Source organism: Diachasma alloeum, unplaced genomic scaffold (genome assembly GCF_001412515.2).
Source record: "Diachasma alloeum isolate Michigan unplaced genomic scaffold, Dall2.0 Dall_scaffold_01184, whole genome shotgun sequence".
In the NCBI taxonomy this organism is placed as follows: Eukaryota; Metazoa; Arthropoda; class Insecta; order Hymenoptera; family Braconidae; genus Diachasma; species Diachasma alloeum.
Window position 1 is genome coordinate 47121 of NW_021681294.1, and position 22250 is coordinate 69370.

The 22250-nt window shown below is 46.2% G+C and overlaps 2 protein-coding genes across 2 annotated transcripts; both read left to right on the forward strand.

Moving 5' to 3' along the window:
* Positions 1 to 1354: 1354 nt before the first annotated feature.
* On the forward strand, positions 1355 to 2622 carry LOC107046028. The gene is made up of 2 exons (XM_015268484.1): positions 1355 to 1813; positions 1912 to 2622. The coding sequence occupies exons 1-2, from the start codon at positions 1355 to 1357 to the stop codon at positions 2620 to 2622; spliced, it is 1170 nt and encodes a 389-aa protein (XP_015123970.1).
* A 9107-nt stretch (positions 2623 to 11729) lies between these two features.
* LOC107046030 lies at positions 11730 to 15084 on the forward strand. Its single transcript, XM_015268485.1, has 3 exons — positions 11730 to 13251; positions 13313 to 14599; positions 14666 to 15084. Exons 1-3 carry the CDS (start codon positions 11730 to 11732, stop codon positions 15082 to 15084), a joined length of 3228 nt encoding a protein of 1075 aa, XP_015123971.1.
* Positions 15085 to 22250: the final 7166 nt, after the last annotated feature.

Genomic DNA, 22250 nt, shown 5'->3' on the forward strand with positions numbered 1-22250 from the left:
ATTGTAGATTTAGTAACTATCGAAGCCTCATGATCGTTGATTGATCGAAATAACCAAAGGGGGTTTTCAAAGAACTTAATTTGTTTTTATTATATCGAGTCATCTAAGCCTGATTAAATATTGTGATTTTCCCCCGCAATTTTGAGTTAGATTCATTTATTCGGTCAATACCTAGTCACTTTTTAATCTAAGCTTCATCAGTGACCTTCACGCCGTTCTTCGGTCTGAGTTAGCAGGAGACCGCCTCGAAGCTTGGGATTATTCTNTCTTTCAATTTAACTATCGGAAACTCTTTTGACTAAATTGACTGAGTATTTTACTTCCTTATTTTCCTATCAGAATTCTTTAGTCCTTTGACAATTGTAGATTTAGTAACTATCGAAGCCTCATGATCGTTGATTGATCGAAATAACCAAAGGGGGTTTTCAAAGAACTTAATTTGTTTTTATTATATCGAGTCATCTAAGCCTGATTAAATATTGTGATTTTCCCCCGCAATTTTGAGTTAGATTCATTTATTCGGTCAATACCTAGTCACTTTTTAATCTAAGCTTCATCAGTGACCTTCACGCCGTTCTTCGGTCTGAGTTAGCAGGAGACCGCCTCGAAGCTTGGGATTATTCTGGAATTCTGATTTTGGTTGTTCGTTTCGTTCCAGTGGTCGTTCTGGTAATAACGACCTGGTGCTCGACTTATTTGTCGTTTCCGGGTTATCGTGCGTCAAAGGGCTACGTAGCGGATCGAGGGTTCCGTGAACCTCAGGAAATTACGTCACAAGATACTCAATAATAGCTGAGGTTTGCTAAGGAAACTAAATCTCGAACCAAGCAATCGGCAAGTTCAAGAGAACAGCAACAAGAAAACATCACCACAGACTGAGAGAATTTAAGACACTCTCAAGTCTTCAGAGAACATCGAGAGAGCATCAGCGCAGCAAGTCTTCAACTCAAAACCCGGGATTGCAGGGAGCAACTGAATGCAGAGGTAAGGTATTATTTTCTCTATTTATCAATTTGACAAATGATACCGCCCTCATCTATTGTTTCTTTCCCGAGGTACATCATCACCACCAGAGGAAATCATTAAAGAATTAATCATCCAGTTTGAAGAGCCGATCACCAAGGTACTCGGATTGTATTGGCATCAGTCTTCAGATACCTTCCGATACAGATCGGGGCAGTTTGACTCAATAACCTTTACAAAGAGAACAGTGCTATCAGAAATAGCTCAACTGTTCGATCCATTGGAATTCATCGTTTCAGTGGCCGCTCGAGGTAAGATAATTATTCAAGATCTATGGAGACTTGAGCTCACTTGGGACGAGCCACTTCCAGAAGAGTATGAAAATCAGTAGATGAGCTTCAGAGAGAACCTCCACAAGTTAGACCAAGTCTCAGTGCCAAGATGGCTGAGACTCTCATTGGAGACATGCAGCATCCAGACTCACAGGTTTGCAGATCCTTCAACAACAGCAATGGGCGCAGTGGTGTACATTCGCACCAAGCAGATCAACGAGCCAGCATCGACAGTACTGGTATGTGCTCAAACAAAAGTAGCTCCTCTCAAGCGCATGACCGTTCCTCGACTTGAGCTAACAGCACCAGTCATGCTAACTCAATCAGTAGTCGCAACTCAGCAGATGCTGGAACTCAACGAAGTGAAAACGTATCTATGGTCTGACTCAAGCGTAGCCCTGGCTTGGATCAAGAGCCACCCATCAAGATGGAAGGATTTCGTCCAAAATAGAGCCATGAAATCCAGGAATCCCTTCCAAATACTATTTGGAGAGACATCAGCGGTAAAGAAAATCCAGGTGACTGCGCATCCAGAGGACTCTCACCAAAAAAACTAGCAGAACATCAGCTATGGCGGTTAGGTCCTGAACGGATAAATCAGGAACCTGAGAGTTAGCCATCATCACCAATCGACTCCCTAGCAGAAGCATCAATAGAAGCGAGGCCATCTCCATCACATCAGACAACCATCAAAGTCAACGCCGTGGTAGAGCTTCTCAACAGATACTCAACACTATCCAAGGTCCTCCAAGTGACAGCTACGCTGAACCGAGCAATTGACACTTTCAGGAGACAGCCAGTTTCTCAGGCGCCTGTCCTCACATCTACAGAACTCAACGAAGCCAGGCTGTTCTGGGTAAAAATAACACAATATCAATATTTTGCATCTGGTCACAGACTTCTCGAGAGAGACCATCAACTACCACGGAGTCATCCGTTAGCAAAGCTGACTCCAACGCTAGACAATGAGAGCATCATGAGGCTACGTGGCCGCTTCAAGAATTCTCAATTAGACCCTGACGAGATTCATCCAATTAATCTGCCTCGTCAGTCTCGTCTCACAACGTTGGTAATCGAACAAGCTCACCGAAAAGCTCTCCACGGAGGGACTCAACTCACTCTAGCCTACACCCGCCAGAAGTATTGGATCATCGATGGCAGAGGCACTGTGAGAGCATACAGCCTACGCTGTCCCACCTGCATTAGACACCGAGGAAGACAGGCCCAGGAGCTAATGGGCCTACTGCCTGCTGTGAGAATATCACCTGCACGAGCTTTTCTCCACACGGGAGTGGACTACGCCGGTCCCTTCCCCATTCTCAAATGACGAGCCACAAATGCTCAACCATCTATTATTCATATCGCAGTATTTCTGTTTCAGTACATCAGCAGTCCATTTAGAGCTCGTTTTCAGGCAAACAACAGAGGCTTTCATCGGAGCTTATAAGAGATTCACCGGAAGGAGAGGTATCCCTGAGGTTATGTACAGCGACAACGCCACTACGTTCGTTGGAGCCCCAGGAGTACTCAACAAGCTGTACAATCAAGAGTCCAGAGAGAATCAACAGAACCAAGCTGCCCTAGCCACAAATGGGACTCAATGAAGCTTCTCACCACCGAGAGCACCCCATTTCGGAGGCAAGTGGGAAGCAGCTGTTAAATCTACCAAGTATTACCTCAAAGGAGTACTTGGGCCGTCGACATTCACCTACGAGGAACTCAACAGTATCCTCGTCCAGATAGAGGCCTGCTTAAACTCCAGGCCAATCACACCAATGTCAGATGATCAATGTTAATGTTTTTTCTGTGTCAACTGTGAGACACAGTCAAAATCCGGAAATCAAGAAAGCATCAGAATTTCTAGAAGCCTCTCCAGTATCCTATCTACCGCAGAGCAGGTCCTGGAAGATGTCATCAATCCGAAGCTGTGAGTCGTATTAAATAGCTCCAGTGCAAAATTATTAACAGTACATCAGCAATCAGCCCTAAATTATCGCCAGTACATCAGCAATCAGGAGAAGAAATCTATCGAAAAATCAGGAGAAGAAAACTATCGAGAAGACGATTCAGAGCCAATCAACGAGTAACCAGCGAAGACAAGCAGCGAAGAAGTTCAACGCAGAAATTCATCATCCTTGATGATGAATGGCCCCCGGGATGTTTGAAATGCAGCAAATATTTCTCTATCTGAATTACCGGGCTCAACGGAAAATCGCGAACGACCTCAGGACCCTTCGGGTCCACGCGTAAATCACGAAGCAAATCGCCAAATATGGAATTTCAGTAGTATCAATCTACTCCTCAAAGAGAATACATCGGTTAGTCCGAGCTTCACCTATAGAGTACAGTGTCAAACTAACCGAGTATCGAGTACATCACCGAGTATTATATCGAGTCTAGCGCTCTATGTAGCGTCTCTATTTGATTCAATTATCAATTAATTCCGAGTTAACTATCAATTATTTTGAGTCAATCATCAAGTTTAATATCGAGAGAATCTCTATTGCAGTGAAAAAACTATCATCACATTGACATTGAGACATTAACCAATTCGTGCATCCCTAAAATCAAGACGCGTGGCTTGCGCGACAAATAAAGTACATCACCAGTGTTTTTGTAATCCGCGTGTCTTTAATTTCACCTTTTCCATATCACGTGTCCCCAATCCGCCCTAACATCATAGCCTCAATCTCTAACAAGGTCCTCGAAAAAAATTTTCAATCTTCTTCAGTTTACAAGATATTCACCCAAACCGAAGTCTGGAGTTCACATAGTTAGGTTGACTTATCTCTAACCAATACCAAGTTAACTCGAACTGTCACTGTCATTATGCTGTCGTCGTTGCAAGGATATTTCACATGCCTTTGGTTCCACTGCGTGATTGACATTGCGGTTGAAAGCATTGATTGTTTTGTTTTTGATAATACTTCCGAGGATTTGTTGGTCTAAATACTGAAGAGTATTGAAATAGTCGCTAGGATATTTTCTATGCCAGCAATAATAAGTTGCCAATAGAAATAAAACTAAGCGAGCAACCGTTGGATTTGGGAAAAGAATCTCGACGCTACCAGCCACTACGAAAGCCTCAGCAATTGTATATCTTACCACGTACATCACAAGTCTTGCAGAACTGCATGGAGCAGTTAAAACCTCTCATATGCACCTTCCTGCCTGTTCCACAAATTGAATTCATTAATGTTTTTTTTCCATCGCAATGATATAGGGGAGGGTGGGATAAAATGGACACTTGAATTTTAAAAAATATTCATAACTCAGAAACAGATTTATCAATTGAGCTCAGTCTAGGCTCATCTCAAAGCGGAAGAATTGTTCTTTCCATTGAAAAAAAATTCTATTCCATCAACAATTCAAGGCGTCATTAATATTTTACAAAAAGTCATAAGTGTCCATCTCACCTCATCCTCCCCTATATCTGGGAATAGAAGTTTATGGAAAACATGAAATTAATTTTTTTTACAGTTTCTTTGACTTTCATGGAAATTTTCTTAAATCTCCCCTAGATTCGCCAGTCTCAAAGATATTTGCAAAAGCTTCTATATCAAATTCCTCACTCAACTTGTTCTACTACTTCGCTGGGAAATTAAATTACTAAATTTTCTATTTTCTATACCTTCTTTACGATGATGAGTGGTTCACTCACTTTCTTAACTTTTCCTTTTCCAGGGATTAATTTCTCATATAGACGAAGAACGATGGTGGCCTTGGAGTATTCGTTTCTGGCTTCAATATCGAACAATGAACCAATACGTACAGTGTTTTTCTCTATTGCCCTCAACAAAGCAGCCTCCTCCTTGCCCATTATCGAAAGAAACTCGGATATCATCTGCATCAAAAGTATATCATTTTAAAACTAAGAAACACAAATTAAAGACATTCGTCAAGTCCAGGGGAAGAATAATTCTTAACACTATATCAAACTAGCAAAAATATACAAACCAGAGAATAACATTTTATTTGTGGGAATTTCTGAACAATTTGGTCCACAGTGCTGATTGTTTTGATTGCCTCTCTGCGCTGAACTTTCGTTTCAACGAGTAATCTTTTTACATGATCAGAATCATCACCATGTTTGCACTTCTTTAGTTCCATCAGAGCCTCATCAGTATCTTTGATTGATACCAAACCCGACGACCTACGAGGAATATTCCGGTTTTATATAAATAAATAAAGCAGAAAAATGCACATAAATAAATACGTACCTCTGAGGTGTCACTAGCACACCCTTTGCCTTCTTGACAGCTTCATCCACATCTTCCAAAGTAAATTGTTTTCTCTTCGATGGCCCAGGTGTAGGTACATTGTGCTGGTACCTTTCATTGGTGATATTTCGTTGAATCTGAGTCTTGAGAACGGTCTATTAAGAACAGAAATTAATCAATTTTAGAAAGATAATACAAAGTGGAATATAGGAATGTGAATTAACTGTATGTGAGAGAGAAGACTATTTGAAATGATGACAAATAGGAAATATTAATTCAAAATTCAAGAAAATTCTGCCACAAGTTACTGATAGTTTACTTTCTCCAAATGATTAACTGAAAGGTATTTTTTAAGTAAAGCATCGGTTTTTGTTGACCACGAAAATAATAATGCAAATATGCTAGCTGACTGTCTTGACTGAAATGACTCCAGGAAGAGTGATTTGAATAAAATTTTTGACAAAAAAAATTGGTAAAATACATACCCAATGTTTACCACTACTACTGAGTACTTCTTTACTATCAGCCAAGTCAGGATAGGTGTCAATGATAGTATGACAGTAGTTATCCCATTCTACTTTGGTGGGGTAGCCTTCGGCGATAATTTTTATGTCCGAAGCCCAAAAACGTATGAAAAAGCTTTACTGAGGCTACATATTTCCCTGATCGTAAATCTTCTTTAGTTCGGGTGTTAGGGCAGGGTGTCTTGCAAGATAAAGAATGCGTGTTCCAGCAAGTACTGATCGTCTAGAGGACTTTTTTTTGCTCCAGACTCCGCTTTCTCATTTTTCTTCGTTTGTACTCCTTGACTAGTGTTTTCTTTGTCTTCTATGTCTTCAGTAATCAATAAAAGAGAAAGTATCTGAAAGTTTTATTTTATGTATGTATGTATGTAATTTATTTACTGTAGGTTATGTCTTACAAATTGACATCCACAAGTGGAGTCTAAAAAGAATGATAATAGTAACAGCGGTAAGATATTCACAAAAGAAAAAAATAGTACCAATAACTGTAAGTATGACTTGATAAAAAGAACCAGTGCACAAAATAAGCAAAAATAAAGAAAGTAACTAAAGGAAGCTAATTTGAACACTGACCGGCGGGCTCCCAGTAGAGATGATTCCATCTAAAATGAATGATGTAAAATGAGAAATACGAGATGAAATATGAACAGAGGAAAAGAGGCTATTAGTAGTGACGCACATGCAGCTCATTTTGCAGCAAAAGCTGTCTTAGGGCAGCATTGAAGGAGGTAATTGCCGTGAGAGCACGCACAGATGAAGGAATGGAATTCCAAAGGTAAGTTGCGGAGATGAAGAACGAGCATTGAAGAGCCGACGTACCGTACCTAGGTACAGTAAGAGGTGCNCGTGAGATCACGCACAGATGAAGGAATGGAATTCCAAAGGTAAGTTGCGGAGATGAAGAACGAGCATTGAAGAGCCGACGTACCGTACCTAGGTACAGTAAGAGGTGCCACATGACCACGCATCGGTCGAGTACTCTGATTAGCCACAAAGCGATTCAATAAGTAAGAGGGCACTCTAGAGGAGAGCACCCTATATGACTCCCAAGGAAATAACTCCTTCGAGCCTCACACGTCAGCCAATCGAGTCTCTCCCGGTACGGGGTCATGCGCTCGCCACGCCTAGCTCCAAAGACAAACCTAATCCCACAATTGATGAGACGCTCAAGCTTGACAGCAAGCTCCGCAGACAGACCATCGTACACTAGGCAGCAGTAGTCAATCAGGGGAAAAATGAGGGACTGTACAAGGTGTATTCGCAGTTGCAGAGTCGTGCTAGGACGGAAGAACCGAAGTCTATATAGTACTGAGTGAACCCTCTGCGAGATACCCAAAATGTGTGGTCTCCAAGACATTTTACTATCAAATGTCACACCCAGGTTACGCACTGCTGTCTCGAAAGGAACCTGAGAATCCCCAATGGCCACTGAAGAGACATCTCCAGAGTACAACCTGTTCACAAAGGGCTGCGAACCAAAAACGATGGCCTTGGTCTTAGCAATATTGAGTTGGAGTCTATTTGCTAACGCCCAGTCAGCCACACAAATTGCCACAGCACTCATTCTTGCCACAGCCTCATCATGATCAGAGGGGATGTAGGTATGATACACTTGAAGGTCATCAGCATAGACGAGGTGCCTCACACCGGCCGGAATCGCTGCGCATATATCATTGATGTAAATGAGGAATAACAAGGGCCCCAGGACTGATCCTTGAGGTACACCCTTATTTAGAGCACGGAAAGATGACATTCCTCCAGATCCATCAAGCGTTGCCTGAGAGCGACCCGACAGGTAAGAAGCAACCCATCCAATTGCTCTGATAGAAAAACCATACTTGTGAAGTTTATTTAACAGCTGCACATGGCAGACTGAATCAAACGCCTTACTGAAGTCGAACAATAACAGCATTGTAAGCTCACGACGATCAATACCAATGCGAATGTCATCATTCAACCTCAGCAAGGCAGTCTGCGTACTGTGCCCAGGTCTGAAACCAGCCTGGAAAGGATCAAGTATGGAGTGGAGAGCAAGGTATCTATTTATTTGGAGCGCAGCTAGCCTCTCCAGGACCTTCCCCATGAAACACAGTAGTGAAATCGGCCTATAGTCACTCACTGAGGAAGGATTCTTCACCTTCTCCAGCGCAATAACCAATGACTTCTTCCACTGACAAGGAAAACTCGAGCTCGAGAGTGAGAAATTGAAAATTCTCGTCAGGAATGGAGCTAGGAGGGGGAGAGCAGCCTTGACCACCGATGCAGGGACACCATCAGTGCCCCGAGCCCCAGTGGAGAAATGACTCACAGCACATGCAACTTCAGCCTCTGTCACCGGGACGAAGTCAAAGCTGCCCACAGCATCAGAACCAGCAGCCAAAGAACCAAGGCATTCATCCACCGAAGGCTCGTCCGAACCGAAAGAAACACCCGCAAAGTGGGCATTGAGAGCCTCCCCATCCTGCTTCACCGTACTCGACTCAGACGAAAGTATTCCCAAAGAACGCAGTTCCCTCCATATACGGGCCAGATCAGAGATGGACGATAATCTGGCCTGATAGTACTGCTGTCGAGCCCCGTTCACCTCACGATGAGCCAGATCACGAGCTATACGATACTCAAGTAGGGCACACCGAGAGCGTGTGCGCCTGTAAATCCTGTACAGACGATCCCTCTCAGCAAGGAGATCATCATGATGCCCTGTCAGCCATGGTCTACGCTTCGACGAACGCCTCACCGTCTTCAAGGGAACGGCTACCTCAATTGCCCTGCCGAGATTCGAGCTAAGACAACTAACCATATCAGAGAGCGAGGGCGAAGCATCAAAGGCCGACCAATCACTAGCCAACAGGCTCTGGTTGAGTTTGATCTGACAGAGGGACTTGAAATCTCTAAATACGAAATCAGCCGGTGGAGCAGAACGCGGAAACATCACTTTCAGTGTAGCTGTAATGAGATCATGGTGATCAATGAAAGGAACATCAGTCTTCCAATAAGAGATCAGTGTGTCATCGCGATCAATAAAACAAAGATCAAGCCACGTATTGGCCTCACCACGATGATGAGTAGCTCCATGAGGGACCAGATAAAGAGAGTTCTCTTCAGCAAGACCTCGAAGGAGTTCCGCATCCGGCCTATTCGAGAGCTGATCCGCATTGAAATCCCCCATGATTATCTTAGTGTTATAATCGTCAAGATAACTATTGAGATTGGGAATAAAGTCAGTGCCGATAGTGAAGGGAGCATCAGGAGGTCTATAAACTGCAGCGACGAAAATGGGAAGAACACCAGGGTGATTAATCTCACAGAAGATATACTCAGGATGACCAGGCCTACACGTCCAGACTGTTGTCGTCGACGCAAGCACCTTGATATCAAAACAGGTATTAATATATAGAGCGACACCACCCCCATGTGTATTCCGATCACTCCTAAAGAGTCTGTAGCCATCAAGTCCTATCACGTCATCATCAATCAAGGGGCAGAGCTTGGTCTCTGACATGGCTATTATATGGAACGGCGGACGAGAAGCTAAAAAGTGCTCGACACTCCCAATGTGAGCCCTAATCGAGTTCACATTGAGGTGACAAACACGTAGGCCCTCATCAGACAATAGTGGTGAAGCATTAGAGGAGTCAAGAGTAGATGAGTTAGCATGAAAAGATGAATGTAAGTGATGAGTGGCATTACTGTTCGAGGATGGAGTCGAAAAATTAGATGAAGTAATAGATGAAGGGTGCTTATATGACAAGTTTACTGAGAGCCCTCTAAGAAGTTTTTTAAGTCCTCATGGGACGAGATGAGTGTTGGCTTGTCATCCTTCTTTCTCCTGACGTAGACCTCTCCAGTACGTATGAATGTAGTGAAACCCTTCCTTCTGCATTCATCACGAGCATCACGACGCAGCTTGTAGAGAGCAGGTGGCAGGAACTCATTTATGTTTATTAGCGACGGTTGCAACGGTGGAGTAATACCGGTCGTCTGGACCAAATCAGCATCGAGAAAGGAAGAGTGTAGTTTGCGATGTCTTATCTTATCACGGCGATAAAAGCATTATCTGGCAAATGTGATTATAATCCTCGCCTTCGCCTCGGATTATAATGCCACATTCGCCAGATAATTTTATCGCCTGGTGACATAATATACTATTATGTGTGGTGATTAGAAAAATGGTTCGCCCAAGGAAATCTGATTCCATCTCATAATATTACTTGAAAAACAGCCAGTAGTTACTACTGACTTGAAGGTACGCAATCAATTTCTTTGCATTGTTGTGTTCACATTGAGTGATTGAATGGCTGAGTGATAAAACGAGATGGGTCAAGTCTGCTCAGATTTGATTTTTGATGCATATCTTTGAATCGAATGAAAATGGAGCAATTTTTACAAGCACCTTGTTTGAGATTGATACTAAAAATTTAGGCGGGTTGGAGAAAAGTGATTTGGAAAAGGTGTGAAAATTAAGAACACGCGATTTACTACCACTGGTGATGTACTTTATTTGTGGTGTAAACCACGCATCTAGAAATTTTATAAGGGTACACTGTTCGTTGAATTGTCTCAATTTAAATTCGATAATCGTCTCTACACTGCACTTGATAATTCTCATGATAATTCACTTGATTATAGTCTCAAAATGATTGATAATTGACTCGATATTAATAGATGATTCACTCGAATAGAGACGCTACTAGGGGCGTTAACTCAGTATCTCACGGTGATGTACTCGGTGATGTACTCGATAGAGCGATTGCGACAATACTGACTGTACAGAGATTGACACGATACGATACTGAACTCGATGGGTGATTTACTTCGTGATCTGGCTCTCGAGGTCGTTCGAGAATTTTCGTTGAGCCCGGTGCCATTAGATAGGAAACTATTGCGGTGTTTTAAACACACCTTTTTCATAGAATGAAGTAAGAGCTACAAAAAAGGTCTGTTTGAAACGCAGTCAAAATTCAGTACATCAACGGTTGACCACGGATCGGCCACTTACGAAAATCTTCGGGAAACCTCGGGTCAACGGTCAGGCCTAGTTAATCACCGAATCTCAGAGTCAGTCAGTCGTAGAGAGTCGTAGCAACTGAGTTGAGCGAGCAGTATATCGTTTATTCTAAAGCNAGTGACAATTAACACAGTGTAACAAGTGACGCTAAGGTGGTTCGATTCCACCGAATAAATCAGTATATTTTTTATAGACTCAGTGAGTTCGTTTTTCACCGGCATTTCCACTACCCCTTTCCCAATCCACCCTAAATTCAGTTTTCCCTCCAAACACATGGTCCTTCGAGCCGGATTCGGGAATCGGTAGTGTGAAATTATTCAGTGCCGTGGAAAACCCACGCGGACATTCGGGGTTCACAGCAGAAACTCAATGGACAAATTCTGACGTGTTTGTGCCAGTGTTTATATTCTCCGGACAATAGAAGTATAAACACCATTGTCCTCCAGTGCCTCAACGTGCCGTAGAGTCGAGAGTCAGCGAGAATCACCGAGTGTTGCCGAACAGTCTAAGCGCGGGCCCAGCGCCCAGCAACAGGCGGCGCCTCACAGCAGCAGAGACGACCAGTTACCGACGCAACACAGCAACTCACCGAGTGGTAAACCGCAGGCGGTCGGTAAAGTAGAAACTCTCGTACTCATTTACCAAGGGATCTGACAGGTTGTAAACAAAACAGTACATCACCATGTCAGGCTCCGAAACAGTAATTGAACAAGAATTGCAGGACAATAAGGAGGAAATTAATCCATCCACGAGCGCAGTAAACTCACCACCTGGAATTCCGAAGGTCATCCTCAATGCCCCTGATGGGGATACACTCAATCAAGGGGACAAATTAATTTCGGATGTCAAGCAGAGGTACTGCGAGATTATTCAAGTTCCAGAGGATGGTCTCACAGTGCATCAACTCATCCAACTGAGGCAGATACAGCTCAGGGTGGACAGTATTACGGAGATTTATCAGGAACTCACCAAGGTCATCATGACCGACGAGGATGTCACCTCCGAGGATTTGGACGGCCACGATAGGATCCTGGATTCCGAATGGGCAGAATTACTCACCATCCAGGGGAGCCTGATCGAGTCCATTCCACACGATCACCCGTATCTCGCGAACGGGGTATTCGAGCAGGCAGCCACCACTAGGAAGCAATGCGTCAGGCTCATCAGCAGGTTGAGGGGTCAACTAGCTAAGAAAGCTCAGCCACCCAGTATACCACCGAGTCCTCAACACCACGATCAGCTGAAGAGACTGGACATCAAGCCTTTTGATGGCAATCCTTCACAGTGGAAGGAGTTCAGTGACCTCTTCACTTCACTGGTGGGCAGCAAATCTACAATTCCCCCAGTGGAGAAATTGGTGAGGCTGAAGAGCAGCCTCAGAGGACCAGCAGCAGCTCTGATCTCTACGATACCCATCAGCGATCAGAATTATGAGAACGCATGGAGAAAGCTCCAAAAGAAGTACGATGATCCCAGACTTTTGGCACAGTACTTATTTAATCGAGTCCTGGAGTTGCCAAAAATCACCAAACCCACGGAACAGAATCTCACCGACAACGTGGCAGCAGTGGTCGAGTCGCTGGACCAGCTCAGAACAGTGGCCGGCCTTTCAGAAGCGAACCTAACAGAACAGCTGTTCGCTCACCTCCTGAGGAAGTCCTTGGACGCAGAGACCCTCAGACAATGGGAATTGAAATTGGGAGACGCCAAGGATTTCCCCAGTCTCAAAGAGTTCGTCGTATTCGTGGAGTCCTGTGCCAGGGGTATCAACGCAGGGTCCAAACTCCACTCCAGACAGCAGATCACCGCTCCCAGCAAACCACCTATTAAGAAGAAAGGAGCTTACGCAGCAACTCAACAAGTGGAGGACAGCGCTCAGCAGAACAGTCACCAAAGGAAAGAGTGTTCCATGTGCAAAGAGAACCACTTTGTTGATAAGTGTCAGCAATTCAAGGAGCTGGACCCAGTAAAGAGAAACGGCCTGGCCATCGACAAGAAACTATGCTTCAGGTGCCTGGGCACGCACAAAAAAGACAAGTGCAGCTCAGACGAACAATGCCACAAGTGCAAAGGATCTCACCACACTCTGATCCACGGAGGCAGCAGGTACACAGGATGGGCTCCCCCACGTCGTGACTCGGAAGCTGCAGGGTTCTCTGGAACTGCCAACAGACCTGCAGAAGAGAGGATCGACGAGGACCAGAGTAAGTGAATGTTCCTTTAAATAATCAGTACATTCACTTTCTCATTGGTCATTCTCAACAGCTAAGCCCAGTACATCAACAGCAGCAGTTAACCTCAACAATCAGATGACCAATGGGAACCAGCAGTCAAATCAACCTTCAGAAGATCAACAATCGGTGCTGTTGGCGACAGCCCGAGTTACAGTGAAATCACCACGAGGATTCTCCAGCAGAGCCAGAGTCCTCATCGATCAGGGTTCAGAGGTGTCATTTATCTCAGAAAAACTAGTAAATCAAATGCACTTGTCCAGGAAATCAACAACGTTGGAATTCATCGGAATTGGAGGAGTTAATTCCGGCAGCATGAGAGGATTGGTATCAGTTACACTTCAGGCAATCAACGGAAATCAACAGGTTCAGATCAGTGCCCACATATTAAAGAGACTCACCGCAATTCTACCATCGTTCTCATGTGCCTCAGCGAACATCGGTTCATTAGAAAATCTACAGCTAGTAGATCAGCAGTATCTCAAGCCCGGACCAATCGATATCATCATAGGGGCTGACAACTACGGGCGAATCATCAGAGATGAAGTTGTCAAGTCAAAGCAGTCAAAAGTCGTCGGCCAACGCACAGTCTTTGGTTGGATTCTATCAGGTCCAATCAACTGCACCGGTTGTTCAGCGAGGATCTCCCTATCAGCTGTAAGGACCTCCTCAAACGAACAACTTCTAGAACTTCTCCAGAAATTTTGGGTCCAGGAAGAGTTACCAGTTCAGCAGTCAGAAAATTCAGAGTTATCACCAGACGAGCTGGAGTGTGAGAAACACTTCAGGTTTACACACAGCAGAGATTCAACGGGACGGTACATAGTGAGGCTCCCGTTGAAAACCTCCACAGCAGCTCTCGGGGAGTCGAAATTCAAGGCTTCGGGTCAGCTCAGATCTACAATCAGCAAACTCACCAATAATCAGGCATATGCCCAGCTGTACAAGGAGTTCATCAACGAGTACGAGACTTTGGGTCATATGCAAAGAGCACCAGAGACAGCAGAACCCGTTCCAGTTTATTATCTTCCACACCACGGGGTTCTGAGAGCAGATGCAATCACCACAAGGCTGAGAGTCGTCTTCAATGGCTCCAGCCCCACTTCATCAGGAACGTCACTCAACGACATTCTACATCCAGGTGGAAAACTTCAGACCAACGCCATGGACGTTCTAACATGGATGAGAAAGCACAGGCTCGTGTTTGGCACTGACATAGTCAAGATGTTCAGGCAAATACGAGTTCATCAGGACGATTGGGACCTGCAGAGAATTTTGTGGGTTGATGACAACAAACAGCAAATCTCCTACANTTGGAGGAGTTAATTCCGGCAGCATGAGAGGATTGGTATCAGTTACACTTCAGGCAATCAACGGAAATCAACAGGTTCAGATCAGTGCCCACATATTANCGTCGAGACAATCACCAGAGGTCGTTACGTAGACGACATCTACGGCGGAGCAGACTCACCAGCAGAACTCAAGGAGATAGTATGGCAGTTACAAGGACTTTGCCAGGCAGGAGGCTTCCCTCTCCAGAAATGGAGCAGTAATTGCCCTCAGCTCTTGCATGAGCTTGGCCTATCAATAGAGGAAGAAGTCATTCAGTTTGAAGAGTCCGTCACCAAGGTACTGGGTCTGTGTTGGCATCAGTTGTCCGACACATTCCAGTACAAATGCAGAGACTTCAGCACAGAGACGATCACCAAGAGAATTGTCTCTTCAGAGATAGCCCAGATCTTCGATCCTTTGGGATTTATCGCTCCAGTCGTCGTCCAGGGGAAAATTCTCCTTCAGGATCTCTGAAAACTCAAATGCAGTTGGGATGACCCCCTCCCCGAAGAGTACATTCACCGGTGGGAGTCATTTCGCCAGGAACTCACCGAACTAGATAAAGTTGCAGTACCCAGATGGCTCAGACTCTCACCTCAGACAAACGACATCCAATTACACGGATTCGCAGATGCCTCAACAGTAGCTATGAGTGCTGTGGTATACATTCGCACTCAGAATCTCAACGAGCAAGCCTCCACAGTTTTGGTCTGCGCTAAGACCAAGGTAGCACCGATCAAGCCCATGACTATTCCACGTCTGGAACTTACTGCAGCTCTCCTGTTAACTCAACTCGTAACATCAACGCAGCAGATGCTAAATCAGGACCCTGAAGACTGGCCACGATCAACTATCGATGCTCCACCAATGGACATCCCAGAAGTGGCCAAAGAAGCGAAACCAGCAAAATCTCACCCAGTCGTACAGAGAATCAACGAGATTGCCGAGCTCCTCAACAGATACAGCACGATGGCAAAGCTGTTAGCAGTAACAGCGACCATCAACAGGGCCATCGACAGATTCAGGAGGCAGCCAATGCCCCCGGGATCTATCTTGACGACCAGAGAACTCAACGATGCGAGATTATTTTGGGTAAAAATAACACAACACCAGTACTTTGTTTCAGAACTCAGGGTACTTCTCAGAAATCAGCAGCCACCTAAAAATCACTAGTTAGCGAAACTCACCCCAACTCTGGACGAGGAGGGCATCATGAGACTTGGGGGACGCCTCAAGAACTCAGAACTCCATCCAGAACAGATCCACCCAATAATCTTGCCACGTCAGTCCAGATTCACCACACTCGTCATCGCAGAAGCTCACCAGAAGACCCTCCACGGAGGGACACAGCTCACCTTGGCCTACACTCGGCAACGCTATTGGATACTCGGTGGCAGGGGCACAATCAGAGCCTACATCCTACGCTGTGCTATCTTTGCCAGACACCGAGCTCGACAGGCTCAGCAACAGATGGGACAATTGCCCGCAACCAGAGTCTCACCAGCAAGAGCATTTCTCTCACACGGGGGTGGATTATGCAGGTCCTTTCGCCATCTTCAAGTGGAGACCCACGAATGCTCAACCGGGATCAGTGCACATCGCAGTGTTCGTGTGCTTCACCACGTCAGCAGTTCACCTAGAGCTCGTCAACAGGCAAACCACAGAAGCCTTCCTCGGAGCTTACAAGAGATTCACCGGAAGACGAGGTATTCCAGCAGTCATGTACAGTGACAACGCCACCACCTTCGTCGGAGCAGTAGATCAATTCGAAAGGCTCTATCACCAAGCATCTAAAGAAAATCAACGTGTTCAGGCTGCTCTCGCCACCAATGGGATTCAGTGGAGCTTCTCACCACCTAGAGCACCCCATTTTGGTGGCAAATGGGAAGCAGCAGTAAAATCAACGGAGCATCACCTCAAGAGAGTCCTGGGAACGACAACGCTAACATTTGAGGAACTCAACACAGTCTTAGTTCAGATTGAAGCCTGCCTAAACTCCAGGCCAATCTGTCCGATGTCAGACGACCCAGAAGATCTCCAGGTTCTCACCCCAGGACACTTCTTAATCGGCGAGCCTCTACAGATAGTACCAGAGTCATCCTACGTCGACGAGAATCCCCTCAAGATGAGGAGATGGAACCTCGTGACTCGGATAGTTCAGCAGTTCTGGTCCAGGTGGTCCAAAGAGTGTCTCCAACGATACCAGGCTATCTACAAGTGGAAGACACGTCAGCAGAACATCGAGGTTGGTAACATGGTGCTGATGGTCGACGATAACCTTCCACCAGCGTAGTGGCCAATCGCCAGAGTCATCGCGACTAGACCAGGAGCGGATGGACTCACCAGAGTAGCCACAGTCAGAACGAGCAAAGCAGAAGTCGGCAGACATCAAGATGGGTCGCCTAATCTCCAGAACATCACAGCAGCCCACTCGGTGTTTGACAGACCAATCACCAAGCTCTGTCTGCTTCCTACAGACCCACCTACACCAGAACAACCTCCAGAAGAAGATCACCCAGATGATGAAGACGATCAACAGCAAGGGGACATCCAGGAACTGCAGGACTGAGAGTTAAGTATCATCTTTCATATGTTTTTAATTTGGTAAGTGATACGTCTCTCACCCTGCTTTCTCCCCTTAGCAAGCATCAGCAGAACCAGAATCAGCAGAATCAGAATCAGCAGAATCAGACCAGCAGAAACCAGATCCAGTAATTCAAAAACCTGATGTTGAATGCCCCCGGGGTGTTTGAAACGCAGTCAAAATTCAGTACATCAACGGTTGACCACGGATCGGCCACTTACGAAAATCTTCGGGAAACCTCGGGTCAACGGTCAGGCCTAGTTAATCACCGAATCTCAGAGTCAGTCAGTCGTAGAGAGTCGTAGCAACTGAGTTGAGCGAGCAGTATATCGTTTATTCTAAAGCTACTTTCGGTTATCCGAACAGCGTCAGTACATCACCCGTTCGAGACATTTTATTTTCTCAGTACATCTCCTATTTAAATTCTCAGTACAGTCTCCTATTATTCAGTATATTGTTCAGAAAATTTCCAGTGTTAAATTCAGAACAGTCTGAATTAATTTCAGTGACAATTAACAGAGTGTAACAAGTGACGCTAAGGTGGTTCGATTCCACCGAATAAATCAATATATTTTTTATAGACTCTGTGCGTTCGTTTTTCACCGGCATTTCCACTACCCCTTTCCCAATCCACCCTAAATTCAGTTTTCCCTCCAAACAAGGTCTTTCGAAAAATTCCCCTATCTTCATTATATTCGAAGATATTTAGTAAAAACTAAACATCAAAGCCATTTCAACTGACCCTCAGGCACTTAGTTTGTTGAATATATTCTAATCTGAGAGGGATAGAGAAATTTTTATGGGGAACTTGTTTGAGATTGAAGCTAAATTGAGATGCCGGTTGGGGAAAAGTGGAATTGTGGGAGGAGGTAGGAAATTAAAACATGCGGAATTATAAAACCACACTATTGATAGACTTTATTGTGGAATAACGCACGCATCGTGATAAATTTTATATTACACTGTTGATTTTCTCGATTCTTGAGACAGTCGGTGACAGGCACTGGAGTCGAGCGGATGAAAATCGTCCGGTCCTCGACGACGGTCGTAAGTGGCATTAATCCATTATGGATTATGGGGGTCCGTTGTGAGGACAAGATCCGGAACAGCGAGAGAATGGGACGCTTCAGCGTCCCAAACAGAATGATCGGATTACTTTGAGGACGTGGGGTGTTTTAATTCCATGTTCTCAGAGATCTATCACTTCGGACGAAAGAAGTGGTGTTGGCGTGGATCCGTCGGCCGGGAGTTAGGCCGACTCCTGGAGGCCCGATCGCACGTGCCCCCACGACGAGTACTTTGGGTGTTGGCCCACGATAATAGTGCTTTTACCGAGCATTGAGGTTCAGTTGGGGTGGGCACAGGTAAGATAAGATAAGATAAGGAGTTTATTGTTTAGAAATTTAAACAAATTGTACAGATGAGAGATTATAAATAAGAGAGGATACATTGAGATAAAAGCACAGAAATAGCGTGGAAAAACAGTAGCATTAGCACACAGGCAATGAAGTGAGTCAGAGTAAAGCAAAAGAGATAAGCATAAGAGAATAGTTCATCAAATCACACGTAATCAGCTGGGTTCAACCCGGGTGCGCAGCCAAGACCTAAGCTGACATTTGAATCCTAAGCTGGTGGGCAGGTCTCTGATGACAGCAAGGATGCCATTCCACAACTCCGAGCCAGCTACAGCCAAGGAGGCTCTGGGTGGGTGAGAATAAGTCTTCGGATACCTGTATCGCATGTGCCTCTCAGTGTTGGGCGCTCCGAGCAGTGAGAAGGATTCGCAGGTAATGGTCGACTTCTCCAGAGTTGAGCCACTCTGGAGAGGAAAGGAATACGTCAGAGGAATGGAAACATCCTCGGCGAAAAATACATGGAGGAATGGCTCCTGGAAGATACGCTTTATCGAGGTCTCTCGGCTGAAAAGACGAAGATCGATCGAGTGAATTACTCCTAGTATGGTGGACCTCGCCCACTCTATCGTTTTACGCTGATGCTGGCTCGGCATTGTTCGTCCCGCCACGAGAAGTCCTCAGGGTAGACGAGTTATCCTCTGAGGCCGATTTACCGTTGGATTTTTCGTAAAAATCCAGCTGGCGCCCGACATAATTGAGCGATAGAGAAAGTGCCAAATTAGTTTGGGATCTCTGCTGGTGATGCACCGGCGGAAAATTCCTTACAAAATGGCACCCAACGTGCGGCTACGGCAAAACGGAGTACGAGAAAACCTCAGAAATGAGGAGGAGAAATCATCCTAATGGTTATCCGGGGGAAAAATTTTACTTTTTCCCCGAAAGGAAAATAATTATCCCAGGGATAATGCGGAGAAAAATTAATAAATAATTTTTCCGAGAGTGACGGCTTTTTCCTTCCGTGCAAACAAAGTGAATCCGGAAGTGCGAAATTTCATGGCGAGGAGAGGTTTTCCGAAACTCATGACTTCCTTCTCTCATTCACCCGGGGAGGATAATTGTGAGGTGACGAGATAATTCTCCTCCTCTGAAAAGCGAAAGCATCGATTTTCCCCTCCGAGGGAGCTTTTTCTGTTGCACCGAACGCTGTTCTCCTCATTCACCCGGGGAGGAATGGCCTAGGAGCCAGAAAGGGGCTTTTTCCGATGGAAAATATCGAAAGAAACGGGAGAAACGGAAAATAATTGACCGAAACCGAATTATCGCTCGGTTGGTACAATAGTCACTCCTCCGGGGGTAACGTTACCGACCGACGGTGTTCAGAAGTACAGATTCCGCCCGCAGGGGCGCGCCACTTGACGGGCCGAGTCAAGGGGCGAAAGTTTAAATACCTGTGATTGACAGGTCATCTCAGGTATTTAAAAGAGCGCGCCCATATGCAAATATGGGTCGTATGTCACCAGGGGGACCACCTGGGACGATCGATTTAATCGAGATGCGCCCTTAATCCCCCACCCCCGAATTTTCACGAATTTGGGGAGCTAACCACGAGGCAAGCTCTTTCTCGTTTCGACCATCACGCAGTGCGGGAGGAATTTTTGAAAGTGCTCTTCGTAAGAATACTTCGGTGCACGTGGCAGCCTAAGAGTCACGGCGAAGGATAGAATCCTCGACGAGCTGGTGCAGAAGGTCGTGGATACGGCCGAAGAAACCCAGGGAGGTAAGTGCAACCCCCAGGGGTTGAGAGACACCCTCGACGAGGTACGACCTGTGGAGGGAGATAAGGATATCGCACCCGAGTCGCTGCGAGGCGACGCGGATTTGATAATACCCGAACTACTGGAATTGTACATTCCAGATCGGGAGTTGACGGCGGCAGAGCTGGAGGATCTCCAGGAAATTATGGGGACGGATCCGGGAGAGTCGATGGAGGTGGCCTTCCAGGAGGAGGTGACCACAACGGTGCTCACCCCAACCCCTCCGACGGGCCCTACTCCAGAGGAAGCGAGAGAGACGGAGGAGTCCTCTCGAGGAGAGACACCTGGGCAGAAGAGAGGTGAAAGGGCGGGGGAGTCGTTTTCCCCCGATGAAGCCAACGCCACCCTGGCGAGGGCAATAGCTGAGGCGCTCGTGAAGAACCCTCAGCTCCTCGCCAAGATGGCCGAGCAGAATCTGCCGATGGTCAACCTGGGCCCTACGACGTCGTCGGACACCCCGACACTGCCGAGGGACCAGGGAGACGAAAGGAAGGAAAAGAAAAGGGGAAAAGGGCTCCAACGCCCAGTCGACCCGGACTCCGCGAGGAAGGAGAGAGTGATCCGCCTCCAGGTGCTGCAGCACGGAGGCGAGGGACCAGCGGGAGTTTCCCCCGGGATGAGAATCCCGAAGAGGAAGATGCCTGAGGCCGGTGGGAGTGTAACCAGGACATCCGAGTTCGACGGAGATCCCCATCACGAGAAAAACCCCGAAATTAAGAGACGCTAGCCCAGAATTGCACCAGCAAGGCTTTGCTGGAACTGCAAGAAGCCTGGGCACGGTGGCAAGAACTGCCCTGAACCCCTCAGCACCTATTGTTGGAGGTGCGGCCGGCCGGGGAAGGAGACCAGGGACTGCATCCCCTGCCAAGCCGAAAGGAAGGCCAGGGGTCCCTGGATCCCCAAGTTTGGGCGGAACATCCCCAGGGATGTTCTGAAAGCAATGGAGGTGGCGACGAAGAAGCAGTGGGAGAAGAGAGCGCTGCCCTCGGCCCCGCCCACCTCGAGAGACGCCAAGGAGAAGACGCCCAGGCAAATCAGGGGACCGAAACGGTCCGAAGAAGCCAGGGCGAGGAGGATGGAGATGAGGAACCTGCGTCGAAAGGCGCAAAGACACCCTCAGCGGCCGCGAGAGGAAGGGAAAACCTTCGACTGGCGAGGACGAGGCCAAGACCACCTGAAGTGGGTGGGAAGGCCGTAGCAGCCGCAACATTTTTTTCTGGGGGTAAAATTTTTTTTTTATGCTTTTTGTTGCCCGCATTTTTTTTTGTTTTGTTACAGGCTGAGGAGCAAGGAAGAAAGTGGTCTGAAACGACCACAACATCCCGAAAACATCCTGGGAAAGGATGAAAGGAAGCTCGATAGTGGTCTGAAAAGACCACAAAATCGGGAAAAGGGCGCTGAATGGGCTGAAAAGTCCAGAAGGCGAGAATTAGGGGCGAAAGCTCCGCCCAAACAACCCCAAAAATTCACGTATTCTAGCACGTGGAGTGTTAGAACACGGAAAACGGGTAATAGGCGCCATCTAGCGTCTCCCCGAGGAAGGAAACAGTCGGTAACGGGCTAACGTCTCGGCCGACTGACACAGAAAATCCCAACGGTCGGTAAAAGCACCGAGTGGGGGTCGGCAGTCGGTAAAGAAGGAGTTACCGACTGACGAGAAAAGGCCGGCGGGTGGAAAGACATCTGATGGTAACTCTCCTGAGAAAGAGAAGCCATTAGATGGTGCCACCATACTTGAATTCCGATTCAAGGCTGAGAGAACGAATTTCTTGCGGGAAAATTCGAAAAAGAGCGCCAGAAAGAGGGAAATTTGAATTTTTCTCATTTTGGAAGCAACACTAGCGAATCTAGTGAAGTCGTTAGGGGAATCATGGAAAAAGGAAAGAC

Excerpts from the sequence above, each read along its gene's own strand:
- LOC107046028 (XM_015268484.1), top strand. The coding sequence starts at position 1,355 with ATGAGCTTCAGAGAGAACCTCCACAAGTTAGACCAAGTCTCAGTGCCA. Across the intron at positions 1,814-1,911 it reads CAGCGGTAAAGAAAATCCAG|CCATCATCACCAATCGACTC; the intron begins GTGACTGCGCAT and ends CCTGAGAGTTAG.